Raw genomic sequence first — 20,200 nt, forward strand, 5'->3', positions numbered from 1 at the left:
TGCTTTGGACCAACAAAAAACATGAAAAATTATATATACAAAAGCAAGAAAGAAATGGTCACTGGTCCTGTTATATCTGTTCTGCTTCAAAAGTTATTTATTTTGAACAGCGGTGTTAAAATCTGTTACTCTGAAATAATTATTTAACCTAATGAGAAAAAGTGCTGCAGACTTTGATGATTTTATTCCTCCTAATGAACAAAGCATGTCGGGATTATATAGATCGTCAAGAACTTTTCCAGGAGGATCAGGTTCTGCCCAAATGATTCTGAGAACTCTGAGGCCAGGAACACGTTCTGCACCAGTGGCACCGCCAGTGCGAGTAGCGCTCCGCCCCCTCTGTGGACGACTTTCAGGTACCTCACCTGACCTGAGCCCACCTTGAACATCCAGGCAGTGAGTCCAATTTATACCGATTTGAATCTGAACTTTGTCTGCATCAGAAACGTGCATGAATGATGCTGTGTTGTGACTTTACTAACACAGCACCATGTGGCTCAGATGATCTGTGTTTTGGTAGACAGCACCCCCTAGTGGAGTAACTGCATGCAGCGCTTTTATTTTGGTGTTCCTGCATGACAGATGGAAACTGCCTGCGTCCCAAAAGCAGTTTGGATGTGTGTTTGGGATCATTTCCGGCTGGAACTCCCAGCTGTGTCCAAAGTTGAGCCATCTGGCCTTAACTGTCCCCCTGAGAGTCAAATGGGTTCAGGTTCTGAGCTCCGAGGCCAGGAACACGCTGCACCAGTGGCACCGCCGGCGAACGTCGCAGCGCTCCGCCCCCTCTGTGGACGACTTTCAGGTACCTCACCTGACCTGAGCCCACCTTGAACATCCAGGCAGTGAGTCCAATTTATACCGATTTGAATCTGAACTTTGTCTGCATCAGAAACGTGCATGAATGATGCTGTGTTGTGACTTTACTAACACAGCACCATGTGGCTCAGATGATCTGTGTTTTGGTAGACAGCACCCCCTAGTGGAGTAACTGCATGCAGCGCTTTTATTTTGGTGTTCCTGCATGACAGATGGAAACTGCCTGCGTCCCAAAAGCAGTTTGGATGTGTGTTTGGGATCATTTCCTGCTGGAACACCCAGCTGTGTCCAAAGTTGAGCCATCTGGCCAAAACTGTCCCCCTGAGAGTCAAATGGGTTAGGATGTTCAGAAACTGGAAACCATCGGATTATTAAAGCCAGTTTCCAAAGTAGAGCCATCTTTAAGTCATTATGAAATGAGAGGCTCAAACACTGATAACATCAAGCTTGACTAAATTTGCAGATGTCTAAAGAGAAAATGCAGATGTCTTCTGGAAAAACGTTGACCACAGGAAGTCTATTTGATTTCAACACTGTATGTTCACTGTCAAGCATGGTGGTGGTAGTATCATGCTGTGGAGATGAAGAACAACCGATCAATGATCAATATCAATATCAATATCTGTATTGGTCCCAATAGTGAAAAATATTCTGGATCAGATGTCTATGACGATGTGCCCAATCTATAAGTACAGATCTATTGAGTCTAATTCTACGCTTTGTGCTCTGAGTGACGTCATACTTTATTATTTATGTTATATTTAAAATTCCTTTCTGCACTTTCTGAACCATTTGAAAGAAGATTTGTTGCAGTTTGCATGTTTGACTAAAGCAGCCAACTTGTTGTTTTTGTCCGTTTCAGTTTCTTCATTGTTTATTTTACATTGGCTGTTTTACTCCTAACTGCACTGACTGAACAAAGTAAAACTGATTTTACATGTTTGACCAGCTTATGAAGCTTTTTATGTTTTTAAGTGAGCTGCACTGTTGCAGAATTATCAAATAAATCTCTAATTCAGTACTTTTGTGTCTTTACTGAAAAAGAAGAAACACTTTCAGTCATTTCAGCTGTTTTTCTGTATCGGATCGATATCAACCGATGCTAAGCCTCAGATATCCGTATTAGTACTGGAAGTGAAAAAAGTAGAACGATAAATCTCTACCTCAAATCCTTAAAGGCCTCATCAGGCCAACAGTTAGCACTTGCTTGTTCCAACAGTACAATGATCCCAAATACAGACCTAAACTCTCCTTTGCTTCTTCATGAAGCTATAATGTGAGTTTTCCTTCCACAGAACTTTCTCCGGGTCGCCCTGCAGGAGGTGGGTTTGGGCTGCACGGCTAAAACCCTTCAGGTGCAGCCGTACACCACGGCGGAGGAGGTCTGCTCCCTCTGCGCCTACAAGTTCAAGATCCCCGACCCCGAGAACTACGCGCTGTTCCTGATCACCGAGGAAACGAGGCAGCAACTTGCCGCCGACACGTACCCCCAGCAGATCAAAGCCGAGCTGCACAGCCGGCCGCTCGTGCACGTCTTCCACTTCGTCTACAGGAGGGTGAACAACCTGAACCTCTGCATCCCGGCTCACATCAACAATGGGAACTGCCTTCAGATGAAATAGGGAGGGAAGGATGATTTGGCTGATTTGGAATGTTGATGAAGACAGGTTTGAGGATGTCTGGTGCTCTGAAGGACCTTTAAATATCTGCTGACGCTTTGAAAGAAGACAGAAAGATGAATATAGATGCAGATGCATGTGGATGAAGGTATGAAGGCCTCCTCTTTAAATGTTACTCTAACTGCTGTCCCCATGATGCCTTATGAAAAAACCGAACACTGTATGTTACTGAGAGCGGGCCCCAGATGAAAACGTTCCTTAAATGTTTATTTAATAAATGAAATGACCTTTTGTGAAACTTGTTTTTATTTCTCCACAGCTGCAGGACAATTGTGGGTTATGTTTCTGTGTCTGATTATTTTTATATTCTTTAAAGCGACTAAAAAGATTCTTATTCTGATGTGATGCAGGGGCGTTGACAGGATCCTGAAACGTTGGGGGGCTCAGCCCAGAAATAGATTTCAAATACTCCCAACATGTTTTAGATCTCAGCCTGCTGTTTTGTTTTTATGATTATTAATAAAACAGAAATGTGTAAAATGATTGATCTGGCTGTTTTTATTGTCTGAATAAAGAACAAAGTATATGTAATAAATCAACATTCAACAAGGAATCTATGCTGACTGACTTCATCAATAGTCATTGTAATTAATTTCATAAAGGCCTTACTTTGATTCCATCTTCATTTCTATTTTGTCTTTTTTCTTCCTCATAAAGGAAGCTTTTGGGAGATCTTCAGTTTAACAGATTGTAGAGAAAGTTTGACTCCTTAGAAGAAGAGAAAAACATCATTCAGTAAGTAAAAACAGTATGCCTTCCTGTCCAACCTTCCCTGAAATAACATTTCTTTCTAATATTGGATATTGTATAAAAATATACATAATAAATGAATTACTCACTAAACACATTTAGCTTTTTTTCTCTCACCGATGGAAGGAATTTGGAAGATCTAGACCGGCGGTTTTCAGTATTGGCGCGCTTGAGAGCACTTTAGGGAGGGGTGCGAGGGAAAAATAAACCGGAAAAGCTATCTGCTTGCTGTCTACTGATGTGAGAGAAACGTCTTGTGACCTTTACGATCAACTCTGTGGACTTAGGAAAAACCATTGAGAGTGAGTCTTATTCTGGGGAAATGTTTCCCCCTTAGAGGATGTTTTGGCCAGTGATGTCAGTAACGTTACTGACGTCGGACCACTTTTTCCGTAAGTAATCTAAGCGTTGCTATTTCAAATCCAGTAGTCAGACTACAGTTACTTATCAAAATCATTTTTGCGTTACTATCTTCTTTTGTTATTTAATCGTATTTCCTCTACTCGTCTTGTCGAGTGACCGACGTCTCTATGCAACAGAAATGTAAACAATGGAGGGAGATGCGCATTTTGTTGATGGAAAAACTGGAACTATTTTCAGTTTCTGTCGCCAAGTCCGATTATTATAAGCGGCTTTGGGCTTCATTTTTTAAAAGTCGCTTGCAAGTTTAATGAGTGGCGGGTTGCGCCTTTTTGGGCTCGTTTTTGAACGTGAAGTTGCTCATTTGGGCTTGGAAATAAGCAGAGACCCAGAATTTGTCCGTCATTAAGGTAGTTTTACTCAGTCTCTCCCTGTTCATCATTTCCCGGATGTTCCGTCCCGCTGTGTCTTTGTTAATGTCAACTTAATTTATTACCTCTCAATGACATCGAGCTTCACGTCGCGCTCCAGAAAACTGCAAACATCGAGACCAATATGAACAGCGCAATAAACGTGAAAACAGCCACGAATAAACGTGTCCGTAGTTGGCAATAGTTATAATGGCAAGTTAGCACCGTTATAATTATTAATATTACGGTAAGTGTCGCAGCCATCGGAGCTGTGGAGCTGCAGGAGGAGCTCTGTGCGCTGCGACATCAAACTCTGGGGCGTAACGCAGAATCTGGAGGCTGGGGGGAGGGGGGCTTTAAAATCCTTCTTTGAGTTTTCCAGACAACAGTGGACCACACAAATTACTCATGTTTTTTATTTTTTGTACAATCTCCTCTTCAGTTCAACCTTATCAGTGGAGACACATTGTTGATGTTACCATTATAAAATAACTTACAATTAAGTATTGGCAAAGCTCAATGTGATTTTCACAGGAGGCGGAGCGTTGTTGTTAGCAGCTGCTGAAAGTAACTAAAAAGTTACTTAATCCTGCAGTTAGTTACTTTCCTGCAGTTAGTTACTACTTGACTTGGAAAGTAACTTAGTTACTTTCCAAATCAAGTAGTCAGTAATATAACTAAGTTACTTTTTCAAGGAGTAATCAGTAGTCCGATTAAAGTTACTTTTTCAAAGTAACTATGCCATCACTGGTTTTGGCCAGAGCGGGGCTGAAGGTGGAGTTTTTAGAACTCCGCCCCCCCTCCAGGGGGGGGGGGGCAGGCGCAGCAGGCCTTATGCTCCTTGAAGGGGGGCTCACCCTTTCATACTTTGAAAACCCCTGATCTAGACAATATTGAAAGATGTAAGGTTGAACATAAAGTATTCATTTTTTGTAAATCGCACATGTTTTGCTTTAAATTTCTGTTGGTAGTAAATGCTGACCTCAAACATTTGTGACCTTTACTGAAATTTAGACTTGGACAAAACCATTGAGAGTGAGTCTTATTCTGGTCTTGTTGTTTAAATAACACAAACATTAACATTCTAGATGAAGATAATCAACGTGAAAAAATTAGGACACTGTATGCTGTTTATTATTATTATTATTATTATTATTATTATTATTATTATTATTATTATTATTATTATTATTATTATTATTATTATTATTATTATTGTTGTTGTTGTTGTTGTTGTTGTTGTTGTTGTTAATAATAATAATAGCAATAATTATTATTTTAATAATAATAGTAATTATATTATTATTACACATTATTATTATTAATAATGTGTAACGCCTCACTGTGAAAATTTCTTCTTATAATAATAATAATAATAATAATAATAATAATAATAATAATAATAATAATAATAATAATAATAATAATAATAATAATAATAATGAGGATTATTCTTCACTAGGCTAGACTTTGCTTGTTTCCTTAAAATATGTGTTTAGTTTATGGTACAGCAGGTAAAATGTAAAATAAAATTCAATAAAAAATATCCAATTTTGTCACAATCTCCTAAGAATTTCCAATTTGCCAAAAAAGTTGGACACTTCATAAAGTCAGGTTTATGATAACGGGATTCTTTGTATTTCAAGCTTTCGAACAGCACCATAGGGAGTCATATATTAGGGGGCAACACTCTTTAGTGTGACACCTGTTCAGAGGGGATGGGTGTTAGAGAAATTAGTATACTGAGTGACGTTATTTTTGTGAGACAAAGCAATACAAGTACTTACAAAAGAAATCCGCGGAAAGTTGTGAAATAAATTAGTGTCACCATAACATGTTTATTTTATTTTATTTTAATCTTATTTAACTGGTGTGATTTCATTTTAAACACAAAAGAAAAACAGGCAACTTCCGCGGCCTCCTTCAGTCAAGCAGCACTCATCGATTTTCACAGCATCCGGATGTGCGCAGGAAACGCCTCACTGTGGAAATTTCTTTTTATCCTGATAGTGTGGAGATCTACACACGCTGGGGCCCTAACAGAGCTTTCCGGGGTTTCCTCCGACATGCCTGCTTGTAAATCAGTAAGAGGCTAACTGTGCAGCTCCTGCTGTCCTTAAAACGTGTTGGGATTGCAGTGGTACATGTAAGTTTTGTGTTTTGTTTTTACTTTGTGTTGGTTACGACACTAATAACTGAAGTATATGATAAGCCATTTGTAACGTTCAGCTAACTACTATCAGTTCTAAATCTAGTTTAAAGTGAAATAAGCTGATTTAACTGACGCAACATTGAGTGAAGTTCATAATTTCAGCCTGCTGAAGAAATGTTCCAAGTTAATTAATTTAATAAATAAAATATCGCCATAATAGGAGTAAAAAGTGATAGTAAAACATAAACATAAACATGATTAGTTTGTGCTAAAATAACAATCAGTAACACATTACTTTCAGTTTCATGGAATACCTTTGGAAATCACAAATGATTCATAACTGGCAACATGTTTTATGTAAAGTGACCATAAAAGACAGATTAATGGCGATAATATTGGCAAACATTGCAATGGCAGTATCAGGTGCGATTTTTGCCTGTTTCCTTCTTTAGTTTGCTGTTTCTAACCTGTACTTCTCTTTGTAACCTTTGACATTTTTGGCATTCACATTTGTGTTTAGTGTGAGCGTTTGTGGTCGTGAAATGAACTCGGCGATTGTGCCTATGGAGTTAGTAGTTCCTCCTGCTATCAGTTTGCCGGATCCAGTCCCCCATCACGTCCATCTGTCATCGTGTCCCTGGGTCAGACATTTCACTGGTGGCACCGGCATCAGCCTCGCTTCTGTCAGACTTCCTCTGAGAGAATGATGTGACTACAGTCCAGTAGTTTGCCATCGTAAAGTACTGGTGTCTCTATAAACTTTTCCCTTTAGTATTGGCCGATATTGACACAATATCATATCAGCACGAATCATAGATACTTTTATTACTTATTATGTAGTGTGAAATGTTAGAATAGGCTTGATCAAGTGATATTACTCAAACAGAGGACAGTCAACCACAATAGGTATGAGAACAACTGGCCCATTCAATAATATCAACCAATGGAAAATCATGGACCAGACTAAATACTGGAGCGGAGTGCTTCTATCAGTGTGCTTATATCGGAGATATCACATGCAGATTGATATATTCTGATACTCGATTGACTGATATTGGACCAATTTCTGATATCAATATTGTATTGGACCATCTCTATTGTAAAGTGTCTTTGAATGACCTAATAAGGTGCTACATAAATCTGATGTCATTTCATTTCTGTTCTACTGGCAAAATATTACATTTAGCATGAAAAACACAACTTAAGAATCCTTAACATATATTAACCAACAATTATTGCCCTCCAAACAGTCCTTTGCTATGTGAATGTTGGCCGTATGGATCTTGCGATTACAATATATTAGCGATATATTATGCAGCCCCAGTTAGAATAGAATAGAATAGAATAGAATAGAATAGAATAGAATAGAATAGAATAGAATAGAATAGAATAGAATAGAATAGAATAGAAGTACTTTATTCATCCCAGCAGGGAAATTACTTTGCAGTTGCAGCATAGAGACAAGACAAACACAGTTGATGGTTTAGATGTTTTTCTGGTTAAATATTGATGAGCTAATTAAGCTGAGACAGAGCAGGGACACATATAAAACATGTATAAAGATAATTTCTAGTTATGAAGTTATAGTTTGAGTTTAGATTTTGCAGACAGAACCTGGAAGTCGTAATGACCTGAACTCATTACATCGGTTTATGCCTCATACTGACAATGACATCACTTCCAAATGTTTTAAAGGTGTCGGGTATTAAAGGACAGCCGGGTTTATCTCCTGTTTCCAGGCCAGTCTGACTCTTGGCTTCTTCTAACTGAAAACGTGCTGAGCCTCCTGAAACCTGTAGGTGGCGCTGGCTCTCTGTCTCCATTGTGCCTGGAAGACAGGTTGTTTGGTGCATTCCTACTGACTGTTTCTTCTCAGGAAGTGAACCGTAAAGCTGGAAACACTTTCACATCCTGGCAAGAAAACACTAAATAAATGTGGCAGTTTTCCATGTTTAATCTGAACCGTCTGTGTGGGCCGATTTTTAGCTGCGCAGTAACAACTAATAACGCCTAATACACAGTTTAGTGCTGAGAGGTTCACTCGTTCTTTTTTTTATGATGTCTTCACCACTGGAGCTGTTTAATTCAAATCAGTTTCTGCTTTGATCCCTGATCTGATCAACTCCAGCCCTTCAGTGTTTTTAATTTCCTCAGTTTTCATCTCCAGCCAGCTTTTGTTTTTCCTGTAATATATCAGAGACGTTTTCTGCAGCATCGGAAAAACTTCTTCCGTCCCGACTTGGGGTTTATTCATTTCTATTCCCCAAAGTCAAACTGATTTGTAGCTTTGAATTATCACAGCTTTAAATACATTTTTAATTAAATTTGTCATTATTGCACTCATTTCCCCAGAACTTTATTTTATATACACAGTGCATCTATAAACCCTTCACATTGCTTCACTTATCACACATTTTGTTTCAACTTTATTGCAGATTGTATTAAATTAATCTCTTTCCTTGAGATTTTATACACAAATATCCCATCAGGATGATGTGGATTTAAGTTTTTGAGTGTTATGCAAATTTTTAAAAAATAGAAAGCCAAGAAATAAAGTTTATGTAAGTATTCACACCCTTTGAGATGAAGCTCAGACTGGAGTTTCCACTGATCGTCCTGGAAATGTTTCTGCAGCTTAAATGGAGCTCAGGCTTTTCTCCATGACAAAGTCTGCTGGGTGATAAATTGTTGTTTTGAGACCATTTCAAATAATATATTGATATTTGGCATAATATGGCAAATTCACACTCTCAAAAACCAATAAACTTTAACTTTGTAAAGAACACTTAAGACTGGAACTGAAAGATATTTTAAATATTCAAAATAAAACCCAACAACCAAAATCAATAAATATCACTGAAATAAAAAACCCACACAACAGAAACCATAAATAAATTGGATTATGATGTATAAACAAAACTGCCCTTCAAAGATGTCAAGCTCATTTTATTTTATTTTGCTATTATTTGATTTATTGCTTATTGGAACAAGTTTACCTGTGGCAAATTCAGCTGACTGGGTGGTTGGAGTTGAATCGAAAAGGCACATACACACACACACCCATACACACACACACACACACACCCATACACACACCCATACACACACACACACACACACACACACACACGTCTATATCAGGTCCAATAGTTGACAGAAACATGAAGCATGAATTAAAGAAACTGCAGACCTGAGAGACTCGGATCTGGGGAAACGTCCAGAAACATTTCTGCTGCTTTCAAGATCCTGGAGAGCAACTATGTGGATATATTGGTGCATTATTTATGCACAGGACCCTACATCTTCTTTTTCCCAAATATCCCCTTTGGTCTAAGGTTTTATATATAATCATTTTAATGATATTTAGTGGAGTTTTTGTGTGGATGAAAGGCCAAAATGCATAAAAATGTACTAATTTCCCAGATGTCCAGCTACGTCTCATCTAGCTTTAAGTCTGACTGCGATTAAAAATGTTTCTCAATCTCAATTTATCACAAATCATCTCCTTATTGTGGCAAAATTCACCAATATTATCTTTTGAGCTGACGGCTCTAATTACATAGATCAGGGCTCTCAAACTCCAGTCCTCCAGTCGCAGTCCTGCAGTTTTTAGATGAGCCACAGGTACAAAACACTGGAAAGAAATGGCTTCATTACCTCCACCTGTAGACCAGTTCTCCAGAGCCTTAATTATTCTATTCAGGTGGTGCAGCAGAGGCTCATCTAAAAGCTGCAGGACTGCGGCCCTCCAGGACTGGAGTTTGAGACCCCTGACATAGATAAATTACTCTGCTTTATGTTCCATATTTCAGTTATGATATGTGTCCTGCAGCCACCTGTAGTTCTGACCAATAACAGGAGACTACAGCATCAGTTTTTGTTGAGACTGCCTGAACTCAGCAGACGTAACTCTGTGGTGATTCTGTGGTGAAGCTCTTCTAAAATATCAGCTTTGGAGCTCAAATTTTCATCATCCGCTTCTGTTTGTACACAGCTAGAGTCACTAAAGTTCCCTGCCACTCTAACCTCACTGTACACCGCTGTTTACTACAATCCAAAACTCTTTATTTTGTTTTTGTTTTTTTTCTTGAAGCGCGTTCAGCTCTCTGGTCTGCAGATTGCATCTTGTTTCATAAACACGGCTGTTTGCTGTTTCTGTTTCCTTCCAGGTTTGTCGCTCGCTCCCTGATCAAGATGTCGACTCCCAATCCGCTGTTGAGGCTGGAGCAGCGAGCGGCTGAGGCCGACCAGATCATCGAGTTCCTGAAGCAGCAGGTCCAGCTGCTGAAGGAGAAGGCCTGTAAGAAAATCATCCTGATGGTGTGAAAAACTGTTTGCAACGTCACAATTTCCTATTATCTGCATGTTTGTCCCACTTCAGTGTTTCAGAACATCAAACTGATTTAAATATTAGTCAGAGATAACACAAAGAAACGTAGAAGGTCTTTATTATTACGCGAGAAAAAATCCAAACCTTCAGTCTGTTTGCATCCATGTTGGATGCAAACAAAGCTAGTTAGCTAACAAGAGTATGTTAGCAGTGAGTCACAGAACATTGTGGAAAAACCCAGAAAATATACAATTAAATAGTCTTGCCAAAAGAAAATTTAAGACCCGTGATTCAATATTTAAATGAATTTAAGACATTTTCAAGGCCTTTACTTTATATACATGAATTTCAGAGTTTTTAAGAATTTGTGGACATCCTAAACCCAGTAAGTGGTCGGGCCACTCTGAGCTGCAGTAAAGTTTGTTATAATGACGTTATAAATGTTGATCTATTGGGTTAAATGTCATGATGTGTTGAGCAGCTCACCTTCACACGTTTATTCTGCTTATTTACCCATTTTTACAGAGACAATGTGCAACATTTCATGAACCTTTTAGTAGGAGAGATGCATGGTACCAGGTTATAAAGTTTACACGGACTGGTTTTTCACAATTGTTTTTATTTCTACTTTAAAGGATTTGAAAACTGCAGCGTCTGTAAATAAATGAAGATGTGTACTTTTTCTTAAATGTGTACTTTTAAGAAAAAGTGGTTCAGCGTTACGGAACAAATTAGCACAACTGAACAGTATAAAATATTTTAAGCAAACCAAAAATGTTGAGAAATGATTGACAACCCTTTTTTTGGGAATGAGCGTTTCCTCTTCCTCCTTTTCCTCCTCTTCCTCCTCGGCCGGCTCTACCAACACTTTAATATTTGAAAGTTTTTCATTCCCTCACCGTCTCTTTCACTTCTTACAGACTGCATGAGGTGAAGTCATGTGACGACAGTCTGCACTCAGCGCAGCGCCTTAAACAGACGTGAACCAGCTTTACCTTCATACAGCCAAAATGACACAAACAAACTTTCTACTTTTTTTAAAACACAAAAAATACCTACTTGGGCAAATTGACGTTGGTCATCGTCATAAATTTCAGTTTTGGTTCATTTCCGGTTTGAAGTTGGCCACTCGTTGTAATTCAGGTACATTTGAGGATTGGAGGTCATCACACTGCCACCACCGTGTTTCACTGTTGGTTTGACGTTCCTTTTCTAAAATACGGTGTTACTTTTACACCAAATGTAACGGGACACACACCTTCCAAAGACTTAACCTTTTGTCTCGACAGTCCAGAGACTATTTTCCTCAAAAGTCTTGAAGATCATCAAGATGTTCTGGAAAAACTGAGACGAGCTGTAATGTTCTTCTTTCTCAGCAGTGGTTTCATCTTGGATCGCTGCCATGCAGGCTGTTTCTATCCACCTTTTCACACAGACACATCCAGGTTAAACTCTCCTTTAAAAACTGACTTCTGTTTGCTTGTGTAGTCTCTGGCTAGTATCTGAATTGGTTTGATGTTCCAGAACACTGAAGTGAAACAAACATGCAAAAGACTAAGAAATGAGGAAGGAGGCAAACACTTTTTCACACCACTCTAAAAACTCTCATCTCACTGCTCATCTCTCATAGAACGAAAAGTTCCAGCTTTTAATTGAAAATGGACTCATTCTCATTCTCTACGTCTATTAATTAGTGAAAAAAGGTTGAATTGAAAGGTGAACCACTTTTATTTTAACATCCAAACCCTCCTAAGTAGTTTCTATATTGACGGGTGTTTTTGTTCCAGCGGTCCAGGCCAGCGTGAGAGAGGAGAAGAGACTGACGGCGGAGAACGCCAAGCTGAAGAACGACATCGAGGAGCTGAAGAAACAGCTGCTGGACAGAGAAAAAAGGAGAGGGGGTATGTCGACTCGGACTGATGAGGACAACATGTCCGCTGGTCTAACATGGGTCGACCTTTTCCAGGAGGGATTTGCGGGAATGAAATCAGTCTGGAAGAAATAAGTCGTTTAATTGGGTCAAATTGGAAATCTTCAGGAATGTGTTCCAACACACTGGACACAACGTTCTTCCAATTGGGATCACGCTTGATTGCTTAGCTCAATCACACATAGATAAATACTGTCAGGGCTCCTCTGATCTGGTTTAAAGATGAAAAGACTAACTTTATAACCCGACTTCAATGCCCTGCAGTGAAATTATCCATCGGTTGCTTCAGTAAATCCTCTTGTGATCAAACAGGGTTTCAGTTCACAGAGAAGTCCGACTTTGTTCCGTAACTTTAAATCTGGAGTCAAGTGGCACCGTGTTAAAATTTCAAACTCAATTTGATACTAGGAAAAGTACTAGACAGTTTCTTCTTCCAGTTGAGAGTAAGGCCTCGATGTGATGCTAATATTTAAACAGATTGTGTTAGCTTATGTCATGTGGGAAGATAGATTAACTAATTCTCTTTCTATAAAATTACAATCATGTTTTAAAGATGCAGAATTTCTATAATTCTGGTGTTTCCTCTTCCCACTTGTTTTACCAACTCCATAGAGTCTTTGCTGTTTTAAGAATGGATCACAAAACAACTTCATTATTAAGTTATCTTTGAAATATACACACCAACAGCTGAACGTTGGTGCATTTCTTTTACTTTAAGCTCCTTTTGGATGCACAGGTCTTGACCTCCACCAGGGGGTGCTGTGGCGCTCCTGAACCCCAAAATCTCACATCCAAACTTCAACTGCAGAGAGTGAACTGTTTGAAGGAAAAGCTCTGATAGTTTATGTTTTATGACTGAAGGGAACCCAAATCTGGTAACGTTATGGGTCAATTTGAGAAAAAGTATTGCTTAGCAACTAAATAATATGCACAGCTTATAATAAAAGTTTACGAGGCGTGCTCTTGAAAACACATTAAATCACAGGTTGTGATTTGGCTAGCACCACACCCTGAACATTCAAACTAATGTCACAAACTCAGCTCAAAGTTTGCATCACTTCAGTTGTTTTCTTAAATCTATAATTTCCTCAAAGTAAAAGGATTAAACCGCAAACCACCAGTGTTCAGTGTTTGTTCCTATGTCGACTATCAGTGGGTTTCTGGCTTGACTTCAGTGCATCAAAGAGTCACAAAAGTTGAGTAGTTCCTCTTTTTTGTTTTTGCCAAGAAATAAGTTTCTATTAACTGTCAGAAAAACACAGGAGACCTGAAGCTTCTGCCTGCAGTTCTAGTGAACCGGATAGTTCAGATCTTAACATAGAATTAAGGTAATTGAACGCATCGTGGCAACGGAGGCGTTCTTGCAGACCGATGTTTGTCCAACTCCGGCTCTGCATGTTGTGGTAGTTCAAACATCAGGCGCCCCAAATGACGGGTCATTTCTCCTGGAAGGCTGAGCGTCGGCCGCCGCTCGTTGTTTTCCGTCTTCGCTTCCCTCCTCTCCATCAGCGGCGACACGCCGTCATTTAGAGTGTTTGCTTCAGGCAGCCGTCCTCCCACTGCCTGAGTAAATAAAACCGCTCTGGGTCATTTAGCTGGTCCACCACCGGACCGGACTGGACTGGACTGGACTGACTGGACCAGATTGTGTGAACCGTCTCTGCTGTTGTTCTCCCTGCAGTGCGGGACGTTGCCATGCCGACGGGTGACGCCGGTGCTGATGCGGGTTCGAAGCCCGCTCCTCCCAAAGCGTCTGCTGCTCCAGCCTCTGGTTCCCCGCCCGCTGCCGCCCAGAACCCCCAACCCAAAGACGAACCCAAGAAGAAGAAGCAGGAGAAAAAAGGTTGTTGAATCAGTGGAGATGATTGATTATGGCTGAAATGACTAATGGTCTCAGCTGCTGTTGGTTTTATTTCCTCTGTTTGACTCCAGGAAGGAAAACGAAACATCCAGAGATTCTAAGATAAGAGAAGCTAAGAGCTAAAAATTAAATGTTTATTTATTAAGGTTCAGATTTATGATCAGATTGTTACAGGCTCCATTTGTCCGTCCATCCATCCATCCATCCCTCTCTCCTGTTTAACAACTATCCATATATCAGTCATGAATTCATGCTGAGTGTCTTTTGTTTAAACATTAGATCTGGGTTAAAAAGGACTGGGATCAGTGGAAACAAATTGGGGAAAGTCCCGGCGTTCAGTCAGGGATGTTTGTTTTTGTTCGTGTTTTCTGCGCCTCATTCTGAACATTTCTGACATTTTTACCATCCTGAAGATCCCAGCCTCCAGATTTCAGTGTAATTTGTGCTGGAAGACCTTTTCTCCCCCGGCTGTGTTCAGGTGGAGACGTTGTTCTGATTATCGTCCTGGAAAAGGAACCGCTGAGGTTAACACACGGCCTTCCTCCGGCCATTCATCAATCCGGCCTGGTTCCAGTTCTGGGAGGAAATTTAATCAGATCCCAACAAAAATGTCCTGCATTGTTTCAAGTGGTTTTTACTTTCTGTGATATTCATAAGGCCAGTATCAGTTTGGGACCCATTCATCTTTTTAAACAAATATTTGTATTGATATGCACAATTATAGAGCATGAAATCAGCCCCAGCTGCTCGTCTTCAGCCACATTCAGACCAACCCGACCTTCCTGCAAACCGCCTGGTTTCATGGTTTTTACTGGAGCTTTTCTGCTTTCAGGAGGTGAGAAAGCAGAGAAGAAAGCAGCGGCTCCAAGCCAGGAGGACGCCAAGGTGGACGTGTCCCGTCTGGACCTGCGTGTTGGATGTATAATCACAGCTGAGAAGCATCCGGACGCCGACAGCCTGTATGTGGAGCAGGTGGATGTGGGCGAGGCGGCGCCCCGGACCGTGGTCAGCGGACTGGTCAAGCACATCCCTCTGGAACAGGTACGCACCGACTGCCTGATCCTCGTTAACCACAAACCCTTCAATAACAGTTTTATGGACTTTAAAAGAAATTATTAAAGAACTGTAACTTAGTAATTCTGAAGGACTAAAGTTTCTTTTATTATGTTTATGTTGGTCTAAAATAAATCAAATTTGGCTCTGCCATAATTTCTGCACTTCCAGCAGGTACCTGAACATTTTCTGCAGTTTATTGTTCATTAAGCCACTAAACTCTGACAGATCAGACATTTAGAGATAAATCTGTTGGTCATCTCCTGGGATGGTCCAGTGATGCATCGACACACACCCAGGACGGCCTCCAGAGGTTTAGCTCAGGGGCGGCTGGGTGGAGGCTACCGATAAAACAAAAACAAAACCTAACTGAACTTTTAGCGTTTTTATTTACATATTTACATATTTAGGTATTTATCGTCAAACTGGACAAGAATACAAAACGTACAGAAAAATTCTGATTCCGTCCTATGATGAATATAAACTCCTAGGGCTGCAAGTAAAAATTATTTCAATAACCGATTAATCAGCCAAATATTCTGACACAAATTGACATTTTTTATTTAACCACTTTATCTTATTTTATACAATATTAAAAATACAATAAAAATTCAAATAAACAAATCATTTAACTTTTTTTTCAAATAATAAAACACAAATATTTTACTGCCTAGATTTCAATAACAGCATTCCTTCAGAGGACAGTGACCAGCCGGGTCCGGTTGTTGAAAAAATGATGACAGGAAATGTGAAAATATGTTACTGGAGGACATTATTTATGAATCACGTTGCGACACCGAGCCAAGCGTGTGTCAGAACAGTTATTGAGCGAGAGTGTGTGATTTAAAGTCACACAATATTCTTTGTTCACAAGTATAAGCGCTAACTTGTTCCTCAGTGCACGTTTGATGCAAACCTCTCGCAGTGGGACTGTAAATCAGCTTTCAGAGTCGCACCAAGCAAGTGGTGATGCTTTTATCCACTGAATTATAAAACAGTCTTCACAGAGGGATCACATGCTGCTCCTGCTAAATAAACCTTTGAGTGAAAGACGGCGTTCCCGATCCGTTGGAACTTATTTAACTCCATCTGGGTTTGTCATTCATCACAATATTTTTATCAAAAAATACAAATTAATTGTGATTAATTCATTAAATTTTATTTGTGTTCAAATCGATGTAATTAATTAATCAAAATTAACGATAATAGTTTGTTTCCCACTAACAGTTCCTATTAATGGACAGTTCTTGTCACTGGAACATTTTCTGGATACTTTTTGGTTCATTTAACAGTATTTAAAACTATTTCAGGAGGTAATCTTCTCTGTTTCTTAATTATAATATATAATAATATTTTTCTGAGTTGCTGCAGGCTGTTTCTGTCCGGATCGGTCTGCGGACCAGTCGGTAAATCTGCAGTGAAATTCCTGTTTGACATCCTGGTGAATAGATTTAGATAAACAGCTTATTACCGTCAATCTGTCCAGCTACCAGCAGCCAGAGACAGGAGGTGATACATCACTGGTTTTATGTCTGTTCTGCTCACCATAAATAAATTATTGGCTTAAGTCTGGATCCCAGGACTTGGACTGGATGATATTGGGAGAAGTGTTTGGGGAATTTTCAACAATTACCGCTCAGTTTACAATATCTGGTGTGTTTATGCAGCCAAAACTGTCCACAGAGGAAAACACATCAGAGTTTTTAGATTTATGTTGTAATATCTGAAAAGATAACGTTATTTTATGAAATGCTTTGTCTTTGCCTCTATGAAGAATATTTTGGAAATGTTTGATAAGTTCATGTTTGTTTCTCCTGAAACGGGGCGCGGACAGAACCCAAGAACTGGGTTCCAGATTTCACTTTCTGTCTCGGTTTCCTCTGCAGATGCAGAACCGGATGGCGGTGCTGCTGTGTAACCTCAAACCGGCCAAGATGAGAGGCGTGGTGTCCCAGGCCATGGTCATGTGTGCCAGCTCTCCAGACAAAGTGGAGATCCTGGACCCTCCGAGCGGATCCGTCCCCGGGGACAAAGTCAGCGTCCAAGGCTTTCCAGGTGTGTGTCCGTCCAGAAGAATGGGAACCTATGGGTCATGAAACCTTCCTTAGTGTCCACAAATGGTTCCTATCTTTAGGAAATGAGGGGTGACATTAAAGCTTTCAGTTGGCAGAAATGGCATCATGGGTTTGAACACTTGAAGACGCCACAGAACGGGTCTCTAAACCCATCTCAGGGTTCTGTTTGCTGCTGTTTAAATGAACTGTGACTGGTGGGCTTAACGGCCAATCAGCCGTCGTCGCTCAGACTGTAACCTGACCGTCTTGTTGCAGTTTGCTGAGGAAATGAGCATCCTAATTATTTCTTAGGTTTGATCCAAGTTTTGAAAGGAAACCACGTCTCGTTAACTTCCTGTCTATCAAAGCGACGTGCAAAGACGACAACAGGTGGCCACCATCCTGCAGCTTTTAGGATCCTCCCAACTCCAGCACACCTGAATTCAATAAACAGCGATGGAATGATGAGGGAATTCCTCCACGTAATTCAGGTGTTGGAGCAGGGAGACAGCTGAAGTTGCAGGATAGAAGCTTTCTAAGAGAAGGAGCAATCTCTTTGTTTCCAGGATGAAACCAGGAAGTTGTGATCTCTGCGTTTCCAACTGTGTCCTTTCAGGCTGTTCTTCTTCTCTTCAGCTGATACTAAACACATGAGGAAGCATCACTTGCAGTTGCTCTAAGACAACAGAGATCTCTGGATTTCAGCCCTGTGAGTTTGCAGGAAGGGCAGCCAGATGTGATCAGTCTGGATTATTAAGATGAAAACCGGTAGTGGGCACCATTAGCCAAAGAGCTGGTTGCACTCACCCTAAAGCCCTAATCATAAAAATTAGTTCTGCTATTGCTAAAGCATTCCACCAACATGACATTTAGTGAAAGCTAATGCTGAAGAGCAACAAACAGCTAGCATGTACTGAAAGAAAATTCTAGACTGCTTTGATTTTGTTGTAATTAAGGAAAGCTAATGCTAAAGCTCAACACCATTATTGAATTTAGATAAAGTGTTATTTCAGCCGTGTTTATACCCTCCACACGTAACGAGGTGAACTTCATATATGTGAATTTTTCTGGATTTTTTCATGTTTTTGTTTAATTAACATTTCTGGCTGTTTGATCATGTCAGTATTGAATTCTCTGCATCCCTCATTCTTTTATTTGTTGTTTTTCACGCCACTTGTTGCACTCACCCTAAAGCCCTAATCATAAAAACCAACCACTTGCTCAATAAAAGGAGAGGAAATGGAAGTGCTGCATAAGCAGACTTCAAAATATAAATATCTAACTACTCGAAGAATTCTTCAGTGTGTAGAGAAAACTTCAACGTAGATGTTTAGCCAACCTCAAGTTTACAAAACAGCATTTAAATCTGTGCTTTACAAATTAATTTAGGGGAATCATTCTCATATGAATGATTTAAAATTGGAGCTGTTAGTCCTTCTTTAGTCACATTCTCATATAATAACAGTAGCACTCTCTGCAATTTCTTTAATCAATAGGAAAATTACAATATATTTAGGCCAACAAATTCAACTAATTGGATCCCTCTAAGACTCTTATAAAAACAACAAAAGTACATGGATGGTTTTTGCTCACCTGCTGTTTACTTTCTTTTCCCCCAATAAACCCTACGGCATCAACACTCTGTCTATAATTACTCACATTTCCCAAAAGGTGAGCGGTTGCAGCTCACTTTTTCTCCCTGAAACGGCCGAGGATGTCTGCTGGAACCCAAACATCAACACCAGTTCCCAATTAGAAGCTCTTTCAAGCTTCTGATTTGATTAGCTGCAAGCCAGCCTCCAGAAATGAAACACGGTTGCATGAGTTTTGACAAATGCTAAAGAAGATCAGAACGGTGGAATGAGAACCTCACCTCTCCGTTTCCCCGAGATCAACTTGGGTTCCCATGGTTTAGATTACTGCTGAGAGCAAACAGGCGTTTTATGGGGCTGAGGCTCAAATGGAACATGACGGAAAGTCAAACTAAATGTATTGAAGTTGTGTTCTCAGCAGGTTGTACATGGAGGGGGGAAAGCAGCAGGAACCAGCTGTTTGCTTCAGGAGAACTCGAGTTCAGACTTTGTTTTCCTCCGTTTCAGGAGAACCAGACAAGGAGCTGAACCCTAAAAAGAAAGTGTGGGAGCAGGTTCAGCCTGAGCTGCGCACCGACGACCTCTGCGTCGCAACCTACAAGGGAGCCGCCTTTGAAGTGGTCGGGAAGGGAGTATGCAAAGCCCAAACTATGAGTAACAGTGGAATCAAATGAAATAGCAGAGCTGCCTGGAATAGCTCGGTGTTTACTCTGCTGATGACCACAAATGGTGATGGATGAGAGGAAATGCTTTTAAGATGTTTAATAAAGCATTTGGATTGAGCTGTGCTGAGTTTGTGTGTCCCAAGAATCTGTCCCGTCACTGTCGCCTCCAAACTGGATCCAGTCATGGCCCATAAAGTGTAATCAGGAGAGCAGCATCTGTGCATGAAGTCTTCTCTCCTGAGGAACATCAGCCTGATTGGGCTTTGATCTTCAGGCTGTAGGACCTAATAAAAGAGACCGGGGAGAAGTCTCTGGGCGATTGGCACAGATTATTTACATGGCTCTGTGTCCCATCTTTTCAGTTTCGTCTCATACTGTAATTGTTGCAATACGTAGACGATCTGAAACTGCAGCGCTTTGTGCTGTGATGATGGACGGCGCAGTCCGTAAGCCGGCCGCGACTCGATGGCCCTGACGCAGAAATATACATGAAGCTTTGAGACATTTTTATTTCAGCAGCTCAGTTTAAATCTGAATTATTGTGAAAT

The 20,200-nt window shown here is 40.2% G+C and overlaps 2 protein-coding genes across 2 annotated transcripts in view; both read left to right on the forward strand.

Annotated features, from left to right (window-relative positions):
* The window catches only part of LOC122829841 (ras and Rab interactor 2-like), a 28,942-nt gene extending 25,964 nt beyond the window's left edge, over nt 1-2,978 (forward strand). Inside the window, 2 exon segments of the mRNA XM_044114710.1 lie at nt 665-802; nt 2,112-2,978. Of these exon segments, the coding sequence (XP_043970645.1) occupies nt 665-802; nt 2,112-2,438 (465 nt within the window). The 3' untranslated portion in view covers nt 2,439-2,978.
* Nucleotides 2,979-6,035: 3,057 nt separating this feature from the next.
* On the forward strand, nt 6,036-19,769 carry aimp1a (aminoacyl tRNA synthetase complex interacting multifunctional protein 1a). Its single transcript, XM_044115256.1, has 7 exons — nt 6,036-6,161; nt 10,337-10,467; nt 12,285-12,398; nt 14,109-14,270; nt 15,121-15,329; nt 17,228-17,396; nt 19,495-19,769. Coding segments are annotated over exons 1-7 (954 nt in total). The 5' UTR covers nt 6,036-6,159; the 3' UTR covers nt 19,662-19,769.
* Nucleotides 19,770-20,200: the final 431 nt, after the last annotated feature.

The sequence above is a fragment of the Gambusia affinis genome, linkage group LG04 (assembly GCF_019740435.1).
Source record: "Gambusia affinis linkage group LG04, SWU_Gaff_1.0, whole genome shotgun sequence".
Taxonomy (NCBI): domain Eukaryota; kingdom Metazoa; phylum Chordata; class Actinopteri; order Cyprinodontiformes; family Poeciliidae; genus Gambusia; species Gambusia affinis.